We start from the raw sequence: 12,736 nt of genomic DNA on the forward strand, positions 1-12,736 counted from the left end.
CTTTGAAAGCTTTGAAATATTCAGAGAATAGTTTGATGTTTTTAATAAGACTCATGAAGTTGAGTTTTTTTACAATGATTCTGTTCCTTGATGAATTTATAATGAATTTCATTTGTGAAAATTCCTGTTTATTTGTATAATTTGATCCAAATGTCGAAAGATGTACCAAAGGCCATTTTCATAAGAGAAGAAAACTTGGACAAAAGAGATGCCAAACATGTAGATATATGTACATGATTTTCTTCTGTTTTCTCAAGGCTTGTTCTTAAGTTTTGGAATTTATCTGTCTGTAAAGACAAACTTCTAAGATTAATCAGCTTCATCTTCATATCTTCAATTCCAAGAAAGTTGAAATATTTTAATTCCAGCAAATTATCATATATTTCATCTGGCTTTATGAAAAAGAGCCAAACATTGGACTGTAGGCCTTAAGATTTTTAAATCTTGATTCTAACTCCATTTTGGTGACATGAGTGTAGCTTATAAGCATGTATAAATTGACATAGTTATTTCTTTGTGCATCTTTAGTGAAGGAAAGTATTTGAATGTCCTTTCATATATGTCATCACAAAATACGACAATTTTGAAACAAAAACTTTGCTATTTCTTGTGAAGTTTGAGGATAGCATGTTCTTTATCTTGCAGTCATAAATTAAAATCATTGAAATGATTCATAATATCTGTAAAGAACTTTAATTTTAATATCTGATCTCTGTCCTTAAGCTGAGAGAAACCTTTGCCAATTTCATTTTTAAATATTTGTATAGCATTGATGCAGGCCAAAAATCTGTTCAAAACTTTCCCTCTGCTTATCTAGCAAACTTCAGTGTACATCACTAAAACCTCATCTCCACATTCTATTTCCTCTAAAATGTTTTTAAACTTTCTGTGAATCAAGGATGAATGTCTGATAATTATGTTAGTAATCTCAACTACAACACTCAATACTTCATTTAACTGTTTTGAGAATGCTTTTGCACACACATTTCTTTGTGAACAATGAAATGAAAGTACAGGTCTTCCAGCTCCTTCTTCTAATAGCTTAAAATGCTAACATTGTTTCTTAAAATACTTTTTGTTCAAATCTAGGCTACTTCCATTTTCAAATTTGAAGAATTCTTGGATTGTGTTCAAGGTGTTAACACCTTTTGTAGTACCTAACAGTGAAGAGAATGCAGATGAATAGAAGGAGTATTTATTGCTGCATAGCAAACAACTACTGCCAACCTAGCAATGTTATTTATATCAGTACTTTTGTCAACAACTAAGCTAATAACATCACTCTAAAGTAAATCAGTCTTAATCTGCTTGTTAACGTTCTTAGATATATCATCGACATAGTGTTAAACAGTCCTAGCAGATAACAGTATTTCTTTTATTTTACTTACAATTTCTATTTTTATGAGAATCAGCAAACAACTCTTCTGAACAGTCAATGAAAATGTTCTTCAAGAATTCACCTTCAGTGAAAGGTTTAATATATCTGACTAGTCCAAGTGATGCAACAAAACTAACTTGTGTTAAGATCTCCTTTGAACTAAAGAACTTAAGGATGCTTCTTTTCTGCTTGCTAGAATTCTGTATACATTTCTGAGTGTATTGCAATTTTTTCTTCTGATCCTATTTTAGTAAGAGAGGCTTCATGTGTTGAATAACAGCACTCTATATAGTAAGTGTAAGCAATAATAATTTCTGAATAGAGAATGCATCAAACATGGTTGTTGTGCTGAAAACGTCTGTAGTTTTTCTCCCAGACCAGCTGAAACAGTCTTATCCATTTTTATTTTAGCTCAGACATGGATTATAATATGAAAAGCCAGAAAAAAAAAAATTTAGGTGATGAATTCCTGAGTTAGAATTTAGATAACTATCATAATAATTGTTTTCAGATAAAAAATTAAAAGTTCAACAAAACATTAAAAAACGTAAAATTATGTATATATCATATAAATATACAACTTGAAATGACATTGCAAGATATTATTAAGTATGTTAATTTTTCATTATATATCCAGTAGTGAGAGAGCAAAATATTTGAAAAATGGCTGTTTTTAATTGAAGACATAAGATTTGATTGACTATGTGGAATCCTGAGGTAGGATGATACAGAAAATGTGTATAAAAAATTTAAATGCTACTTACTCTTGCTAGGCAGGCAAGTAATTCTTTTTGTTCAATGGCTGTGTCACTATGCCTTGTCTCCCCCTTTTCATATCCATATTTGTTTCCAGAACAGTTTCTTTTCCAATAGTGCATTCATCAGTTAGTGCATTATTTCTGGTTTATCTGGTTTTATATATTCTAGAATAATCAAGAAGACTCGATTGGAAGACATATGCCAAGCTAAACCGTGTATCAGCTGTGCATGTACTTGTTTCACTAAGGGCTCCTTATAACTAAAACATTGTTTATCGACTTGCCTTATTACATTGAAATATTATTCCTTTTTAAATTTTGCACAAGACATACCACATTAAACTGCACTTCTTTCTTTCAGTGTAAATGGTAAGTAAATAAAATGGCACTTATTTATAATGGAAACAAATTTCCAAATGCCTGATTTTACCCAAGAAATCATAATTTTTTTTAGCGAGTCATCTTAATGTTTTTGTGGGTCACCAAGTGACACACAGGCCATAGTTTTCCTACTACAAGTGTAGAGTTTGGTACCAAATTTATTGAGGTACATTTATTAAATAGTAGTTCAATATAATTGTAAATATAAGTCAACAGACAGAATGATATGTTGTTGTTTTTTGTCTGTGTTCAGTGGACTAATATTTCACTTGTTGCATTAACAAATTATGAAATATATGTGAATAACTTCAGTGTACTTTCCTTAAAAATAGTTCTTATGGTGTTCTGAGAAAAAAATAAGTAAGTTTAGGTTTGTTTTAATAGAACCAATCAACCAGGAATGCAGAAGTAGAAACAGTGGCTGAATCTGAAGTCTTAGTAGATAATTCCATTGTCACCAATATTGTAGATGAAGAAGATAAAATATTGGATGATATTCCAGTTGAAGATCCTGAACATGGTAAGTGATTTTTTTTATTTTATAATAATAAAAGATAACAAAAAACAAATATCACTATGAGAAACTTTAAGTTATCCATAAAGTTATGTGTTACTCTTAACACAAGTAAAAATGTAAGATTATACAAACAAGTTCCTCACATACATTTTTGCACCTACTCATGACATGTAAAAACAAACTAGAAGTCTGTTATATGTAGATCAAGTAGAGGAGGGTAGATAATGATAAACTTAATATACAGGCTATTAGCTTATCAGTAGATACTGCATTACTTATCTTAGTAGATAACAAACTTCAGGTGTGCTGTTTATTGGTGAATGTAACTAGTAGTTTACATCTCAGCTAACAGTAACTTTGACAGACTGTTTGAATGTATCTCAAGATAGCTGATTATTAAAACTTTTATTAAAATAAATTAGAGAACAACATTTTTACTCTGTGTCGGTTTCTCGTCATCATAATACCGTTTGTTTATTTGTTTAATCTTCTTTAAAACAGACATTAGGTGGATACAATGGCCTCTCAATCCATTGTATATCATAAGTAATTGTTGAGGTAATTTCTCATTGCTTTCTTCAGTGCATAGAGTATATTATTGTAAAATACACTTGGGTCAGTAAACAAAGTGGGCATATTGTTGAGGTAATGGGATATGAACCATGAATCAACAGATTCACTGTTGATATGCTTACCAGTAGGCCATGTCTGACCTGGACTGATTATTAGTAGATTGTTATCAGAAGTGGTAGCATTCATTACAGACAGTGATGAGCTTGGTGTGATGGTTTTTTAATGTACAAACAAAACTTGTGATACTCATCATAACTAATGACAGATTGTAGTAGAACTGGATGAGTAACTTTATTAATAAATTACCATATTTTAATATTTGCTCAGCTGTAAGTGTTAGGCATACTATTTATTGCTATGTCAAGAGTGTTTATCATAATTAATGATAAATTTCTATTGTGTTGATTATTAGTAGACAAAAAAACAATGATGTGTTAAACATTGTAAGTTTCCAGTTCACTGGTTGTAATTACACAGGAAAATGTGGCTTAGCTCCCATTATCATTGAAAATACATCTTTTGTTTAGTAGTTCTCAGTGTAATAAAATATGTTCTAGTTTTCAGCAAAGGTGTGATAAATTTTAGATCTATCAATTTTTAAAAAGCATAAAGAGCATGTACAAATTACTGTTGCTGTTAAAACTTGTGTATACTGATTATTAGTAAAAAAACAAAATATCTTTAAGTATGAATCTCAATTTATAAACTTTGTATTCAGCTTTAAATAAGTGTTGAGAAAGAAATGCACTTAAGTGTTCACAGTGTCTGATGTTTATCTTGAGTTTCTGTTCTAAATAAAATAGTTTTTGTCTCTCTTTTCTTAAACAGAGGATGAAGATTTGGAAGAAGAGATTGAGGATGAGACTGATGCTCATTTGAGTGTTGCACAACTTTTAGGTCATTACAGAGGTGGGATAATTTTGTATTTTAATCATCATGTGTTTATTATACAGAAGAATTATTTCTTAACGATTGAATCAATTATCTTTTATCCCCTTTATTAAAAATTTTTTTTTTTTCTTGTAAGTGTTTGAATTTGCTTCTACTCTGTAGCTGATTATGCTATATTTTCAAATACTGTCTTGCACTCATTAAGCCCTTAGGGTTATACTTCTTTAAACATTAAACCCCACTATACAAAAAAAAAAAAACTTCAAAATTTAAATTAGAGAAAAAACGTATTTCTTCATTGGTTCAGTTCTGAGAGAATATATGGGAAAATCAGCAAATTTTTAGAACAAACTTTTTCCATATTTGGACACAAATCTTTTATAGTAAAGAACCAACACATAGTGTTAGCCAATACAAAGATATACATGTATACATATTATATTCAATCTTGGGATTCATTCACTGACCAAAAGAAATTATTTTTGCATTTGTCAAATTATTGAAGATCAAAATAAAATGATATTTTGGTATATGTGCAAATCATTTTGCTCAAAATTTAAAATACCAATAAGCAAACAATGAAACAGAAAAGTGAGACAGCTGCTTATGTTTTGGTATAAGACAAAATGTATTTCAGGAATTGCAGTATCTTTAAGCACAATATGCACAAATGTTGAAGTAACATTTCAATTCAGTCTTTGATAATTTTGACCTACCCAAATCACAAAATTATAATTTCTCTTGGTTGAGATTGAGCTAAACAATCATAGTTTTAATTGGATAAAGTATCCATTATTCAAGAATAAACAGTGAATTTTTTTTTATCATTTATATCAACACCAAAATCTAAAGTTCTTGTTTTATGAATGTTTAAATAGAATAAAATTCTTATGAAAACTTAATACAAAGCTGTTGTTGGTGAATAATGTGACTCTTTAGTATCCATAGTTCTAGTTATTAGTATAATGTGTAATCAAAGTGCATTATTTGATCTAAAGTAAACAAAAAAACTTTATAACTTCAGGTATTTACTACTCATAAATATTTTTATTTTATTTTTGGAACAGGAGAAGATCTTGATGACTATGGGGACGAAATAGATGAATATTATGAGTAACAGTATTACCAGTGTAGTAGAAAACTCAAACCAGTGGCTTGATAGTAATGGAAATTGTTCTACACAGTGTGCAGAAATCCGTATTTAGGAATTTAGTGGTTGGAGTAAAACTCATGTTTCAATGAGAATTTTAAAGGCCCTATGTTCAAATATTTTGACTAATATTATTCTGCACTTTGTGTTGTAATGAAAGATTGCTACACTTAGTGCTCAACTGCTTGACTGATAGTGGACTGAACGATGTTGGGTGGTCCACCTGAGAAAATTTTTCAGTAAGATGTGTATGTGTAATGGCATTGTTTGGGGAAAAATATGAGTATTTGTTTCAAGCATAGAAGCTAATACCTTACTAAGTGGATAAGAAATCTAAAGAAATATTTTTATTTGGGTACCTTAATTTATACTGATTAAGGTAAAAAGATGGTAAATATAAAAAGGCAACATAAACATTTGTAAATTGACCTTTTGCAATTTGGTAATATTTGATGAATCAAATAAATGACATGAATCTTAGAAAGCCATAGAAAACAAAACATAACTAATGACATTTAAGTTCTAATACCAGTTATAAAATTTAAGGAAAGAAATATCTCTTAAGAAAACCTGAGTTCAATTGATAAACATCATAAAGACAGATGTCTGAAAATGTTTTAAAACAACTCTGCTCTGACGAACACGCACTAGAATCTGAAGCTACAAACAATCGTAAATGAAACTAAAGAACTGATCGGCATAGAAACAATGTTACCTAAAATTTTGAGAACAGTTAAAAGTAACTGTACCTGAAGAGTGCTCTATAGCAAGTTCTGGTATGTAGTTCTCAAGTTACGACTGCACTGTTAACTAATATGTCTGTTCTCTGCATGACAGTGAATGCACTTGACTATGATGTAGTCAGTGTCTTTTGTTATGATTGAATTTTGTGCAAGATGTTTTATTAGATCAAGAAATAAAATGCAGTCACGAATGGTAATGTTATCTGAAGTATTAGAACAAATGCTTCTGTATTAGTAAAAATAAATGCAATAGTGTCCTATCTCATATAGTAAAGAATTATAAAAATAAAACTGAGTCTAACGATACATACTTTGTACTAACCTGATTTACAGCACTTACATTGATCATTTGTACATTGAAATGTAAAAGGTGACTGAATGTGATTTTTTTCTGTAATATATTCTTAAACTTCTTTTTTTCATTTACATGAAAACTACTGACAAAATGTGAAATACTTGTTAAAAGATATGTTGTTTCAGCTATTTAGAATTAATTTTTGGGCTTGTCTGTGTTACATGGGAGACGTAAAATCCTGCAATTTTTCATATATTATAGTGTTTACTGGTGGTGGCTTCTTTGGCTTATGTTCAAAAGCTATATGCACCAGAGACTGAAAGTTTACTAATAAAAATATAAAATAATAATAATACTTGTGTACTGATATAAAATGATCTAATTCTGGAGGGTTTTTTTTCAATAAATATTCTCTGTGCTTCCTTCAAACATTTTGAGAAGGAATGAAGAGTTATACTTTTTCAACCCATCTTCTGATGTAATTTCTTGGTTATTTTGTTTCTGGAAATTTTCTACTACTGCACTTTTCTAAGTGCTACTACTGTAATTCTAAATTAGGTGTTCTTTAATGCACACATCAGTAGGTCTGGATGATTCAACAATGTACATCTTATTACAAATTTTGCAAGTTAGCAAGTAAATAACATTTTCTATTTAATCCAGTTTTGCATATTACACAGAAATTTGGATTAAATGCAGATTTTTAAAGAATAGAATTAAAAGATGTGTCCAGCTCTGAGAGATCATTCTAATTTATGTCTTTCTTTGTCCTGTTGGTTATAATATAGCTAATGTGTAGAACAATCCATGTTTTTAGTTCTTTTTCTAATTTCAGTGAGATATTATTACTTTGTTTCTATTCACATTCTGAAATGATTTTTATGGATGAAGGTGACAGAATAGTCATTGAACTTGAAGTTTGTATTTTACAGTTTGAGTGGCAAGATTTTTGCACTTAGTTGTTGAATGTAAGCAGTATATATGGTTTAAGCTTCATTTCATTTGAAGTGGATAACAAGACAAGTTTCAGTAAATTGATTTGGCAACAGGCATGCTATAGTTGTTAGTTTTCAACTATTCATTACTGGATAGAAATAGAACCAACTAAAAATAAAACTTTTGGATTCAGTATGAACATTCTAAGATGAATTGACTGAGGCTATATTTTACAATTCTTAAGGCCAAAGATGTTATTCATGCACCTGTACCATAGTTCTGGTGTTGAAGCTGTATTTTCTTCCCTCTTTTCTGGGTATTTCTTTTCAAGGACATCCACTAACATTACAGCAAAAACAAGTGATTGTGTTTCTCCTCAGAATGCCTCTCGCTTGTTTAAAAGTGTAAATTGTCATTTTTTTAGCTTCAGTGCATGCATTGGAAGTTCAATCACTCTAAATGTTCCTTTTTCTCAGTAGAGGGATAGAGCTAAACTACATCTAGTTAAAAGTATGGTACCATGGTTAATTTTTCACTATCAGTATTCAGTTTTGTAATATGAAGGTGAGCAGGGCTTTAATAAGTAAAGAATATAAAATTCTTTCATTAATCCAGGATAAATTATATACTGGATCATCATAAGCTGATCAAACAGTCTAAGTGTTAAACTATCTTTATGATCTTTGAGTAATCCATAAAATTATGGTGCGAGATTGTGGTTTGGCTTAAGTTTACTTGATTCAATACATTCTTACATTTTTCTGAAGTTGTTTTAGCAATATTGATATTGAGATGTTAATTTATATGGATGTCAGTTCTCCATTGACTTTCAACCTGTATGGTTCTTAATTTTAAGATCAGTGAAACCTCTTTGTCATAATGTTCTATAATTATGTTTGGATCGTTTTCTAGTTTTTTCAAGGCCTTTTTCTCATTGTAGGAAACATTGTTGGTTACTTCTGTATTATTCAGTCATTAAGAATATTTTTTTATCTCATATTTAAAGATCTTTGATGCTTTAAGTATTATTTTGTATGCCAGAAGTATTTGTATTAAGTGTTTTACATTGCATTAATATTTTTTGTGTTATTCTGTGAGGTTTTTTTGCACTTGTTTTCCTTCATGCTGAGACAGTAAAGAAATGTTGTGGTGATGAAATCACAAATAGACTTACTGATAATGTTCAGTTGGTATAACAACATTCAGACCTTTACTTAAAAGTAAGTACAAAGTTAAATATGTCACTAAATGTTTGGGTAACTGTACAAGAGTTTCCAGTTGCACTTTGTTTTTTAATTAATCCAGATGTATATGACATTTACAAACTACATCTATAATTGGAATCAAAGGGAAACAACTGCTTACAGTTTTGGCATCTTAAATTGTTTTCCTTTTTTGATCCAGGTTTGTTTTTTTTATAGAATTAGCTCTATATATTAAGAAGCAGTTTAAAATAAAGTTATAACCTGCTTCCAACTTCTTCGATATTTGTATGGCTACCACTAAGTGCAGAATATTTCCAAAAAGAACAAACTAGACCAGAAGATTGGTTTAATATACAAATATTCAGTACTGGTTGAATTATTCCAGATAGGAAATACAAAGAAGCCTTATGAATAGAAAGTATGAAATGTTAATTAAATTGAAATAGAAGTAGGCATTTAGGAATTAAATGTTTTTTTATTTTAAGCCATTTTACATTAATAAGTTACTGTTTTTATTTTTTTATTAATAAATTATCAGCCTTTGGTGTATATTAGCTTTTAGGATATTTATGTTTATAGTTAGCACTTTCAGATTTTGACCTGCATCTTCTAAACAGGTCTGGCTTGACCTGGTGATTAGGATTATGAACTCACGATCAGCATGTCATAGATATTTGAATCCCATCAACGAACATGATTATCCTTTTAGTTGTGGGGGCATTAAATGTAGTAGTCAATCCCACTATTTCTTAATAAAGAGTAGCCCAAGAGTCAATGGTGGGTAGTGTTGATTGGCTGCATTCCCACTAGTATATTATCACTAGATCAGGGATGACTAGTAAAGATAGTAGTCCCTGAGCAGGTTTACATAAAGTTCAACAAAACAAATAGATGTAACTTCTGAACCGTAAAAAGAACAAAGTAATGTTAAACTACTGTTTTGTGCATGATCAAACAACAGTATCTACATGGATTATTTATTCTAATTTTTAATGTAACTAAACTTAACTGTGTATGTCATGTGTAGGTTGTTCCTTATGAAATCATCAAATGAAATACTGGGCACCAGTGTAAAAAGAAACCAAAAAGAAACTGTAGACTAATGCACTGTTTTTCTTTTTCTTTGAAAATTATAAAATATGTTTCTGTGTTTAAACTTCACTTATTTATTTTCTTACAGTAAATTATTTTAAATTTTGAATATCGGCAAGTAACTTGCCATTGTATTTTATACAAGTTATCTGTGTGAATAAGTGCGTTTATGATCCAGCAAAAGATCTTAAGTTGTAAATTAACTTGGTGTCAAACTTTGTTAATATTCCTTACTGATAAAATATAGATTTTATCAATCCACAAAATAATGTTATTACCGTATTTATGGTTGCTGCTATATGAAAATGTTCACTTAAAATAGTACAGTAACAATAATGCAAAAATATCTAATTTGTAAAAAAAAAAGAGTTACTATCTTCCATACATGTTGAAGTAAATTATGTTGTGGCAAATTTGGAAGTGTGTATTAACAAGTATGAAGTTAATTATACCTGTAAAAAGTTGTAATTTTAACATTTTCCATGAAGTACAAAGTAAAGAAGGTTTTTCAGTTAGCTTATGTATGTATGATATTGATGTTTATCAAACAAACTTCATTTTTCTTCCATAATTTAGTTTTGGTGTTTTTACCAGTTTTTGAAACACTTTTTGAGTTTGCAGGTCATAGTTTATAGGGAAACATTTTCATAAGTTAAAGATTACACTCACATGAACTGGGAAATATTATTGTTAGCTACATATTGAGATTGTGTGTTGTGAAGTACATCAACACTGAATAGTTTCAACTTATTTTTATTTGGATTTGTAATTAAAAATGTGAAATTGATACATGTAAAGTATTAAATGAAACTAAGTTGGTGACTTGAATATTATGGAAGAATAAATAAGAGCCAGTTTGTTCAATATGATAGCATTAAATGATTCTTCAGAAGTATATACATAGTTTCTTTTGACATTCTTTATAGCCTGCATCTAAAGTGAACAGTCATACATTTGGAAGCCAAGAATATAATAAAAGATACTTTTAATTATCAAATATTAAACACATGAATATTTTCATAATTTTTTTCATCTGTTATCATATGTAAATAAGCATTAATGTTTTTGTAAAGTATGGTCAGAATAATACGTTTATTAAATTTATTTTATACAGAATTTTGTGGCTAATTGTTAATTTTATTGTTGTTGCCCCAACATAACCTGAAAATATATCTTAAAACAAATGTGTTTTAATGTGTTTTTTTTTCATATAAAGATTTTTATAAGCTAAATTACCTGACTGAATTTGTTAGTATTCTTTGACTGTCTTTGATGTTTTTATGGTCCCATTACCAGTAATAATTTCTAGATTGTACTGTATGTGTATTTCTCAGTATTTTTGAGATGTATTACTGGATTGTACTTTAATTCCAGTTTTATATATCTGTCCCTTTTCAGCAGAGATAGGATTCTCACTTGTGTATATTTATTTATTTAAAATGTTTTATGAACTTTTGAAGTATCATGATGGTAATGTTAGTTTTACCCTTTCATACAAGAAATACTCTTGCATGTTCATACTGAAAAGGTTGCACTACATACTGTACATTTGTAATTAAAATACTTGTGCATTTTACGTAACTTGATGTTCTCTCTTTCTTGGTTCATAATGTTCCTCTGTATGTAGTGTTATTTCTAATTATGTAATCTATTCTTTGGGCTATACTTCTTTCTTTGGTGCCTTATCATATATAACATGTAATATTAAAATATAATACCAGTAAGTCAAAGCAGAAGTAACTAAGCATGTACGTTCACATACATTGGTATCTTTTATTTCAAGGTTATAAATGTGGCATTGTATAGTTTTCTCTTATTAATCTCTAATCTGTTTCTCAGGCTAACCTCTCACATACCTCAACTCTCATCTTCTGTTGTGCTGTGTTCTCACATATTCATCACCTTTCTCACTCTTCAATTCCTTTAGTTGTTATGAGAAGCATTACAGGTTAATGCAGCAACAGGCAGGTTGAAAATACAATCATTCAAAATAAGAAATCTAAATTATATGCAACTTTCTAGCAGCCTCTTTCTCTCTTTTTTATGAGGGTCACCCTCTTTGTATATTTTTATCAGCCAGTCCAGGTTCCAAACATTGTTCATTCATTCAGGTGTGTTTCTACAATCAAATATTTTTTTTAATATCTTAATTTTAATTATGATTTTAACTTTGGAGTTTGGATGTTTTAAGAACCATGCTGTTTATAAGTTTAATGTTAAGTGTTAACCTGCATTGATCTACTAAATATAGAAACTTTTAAACTACATTCACAAAGTAGTAGTTTCCTTTATTCTCTTGTTTTCTTACTACCCAGAATTATAGAAAGAAACGTAATATTATATTGAGTCTAGTACATAGTTATTTTTTAAGGATATAAACATGGATACCCTTTAAACTATAATATTGATATTTATATTACAAGAAAAAAGTTTGTAGTTTAGCAAAAAAAAATCAAACATAAGTATGTGAATTTTTTTAACACAGATGTGACGTGTATATTTAATGGTCAATTTTTCAGGTGTTTGTCCTTCTTCAGGACTTTTGAAGTGAATATTAATGACAGTTTACCAATTAATGTTCAGAGTTTTTGCTGAAATTACTTCAGACATTTTATTGCACTGATGGTCATGTTTCTGCATTCTTTATACAGTACTGCAAATTCCATCATAAAGTGCTTCTGCAAAAGGTGGCAAAATAATTCTTATTTCACACATCTTGACAAGTTTTCCACTAATTGATCATAGGCTTTCAAAGACCAAGTACAAAAGTCAATGTTTTTTTCAAAGTGAAAGTAAATTCCTCAGTCCTACCTCAAA

At 29.4% G+C, this 12,736-nt stretch overlaps 1 protein-coding gene across 3 annotated transcripts in view; it reads left to right on the top strand.

The window, feature by feature from the left end:
- Nucleotides 1-11,035, top strand: part of Brf (Brf RNA polymerase III subunit) — a 95,605-nt gene extending 84,570 nt beyond the window's left edge. For all 3 annotated transcript variants that reach the window (XM_076462198.1, XM_076462200.1, XM_076462201.1), the window contains exons 17-19: nt 2,902-3,037; nt 4,436-4,516; nt 5,566-11,035. In XM_076462198.1, the coding sequence (XP_076318313.1) occupies nt 2,902-3,037; nt 4,436-4,516; nt 5,566-5,615 (267 nt within the window). In that variant the 3' untranslated portion in view covers nt 5,616-11,035. The remainder of the gene's footprint in view (nt 1-2,901; nt 3,038-4,435; nt 4,517-5,565) is intronic.
- Nucleotides 11,036-12,736: the final 1,701 nt, after the last annotated feature.

The sequence above is a fragment of the Tachypleus tridentatus genome, chromosome 10 (genome assembly GCF_004210375.1).
Source record: "Tachypleus tridentatus isolate NWPU-2018 chromosome 10, ASM421037v1, whole genome shotgun sequence".
NCBI lineage: Eukaryota > Metazoa > Arthropoda > Merostomata > Xiphosura > Limulidae > Tachypleus > Tachypleus tridentatus.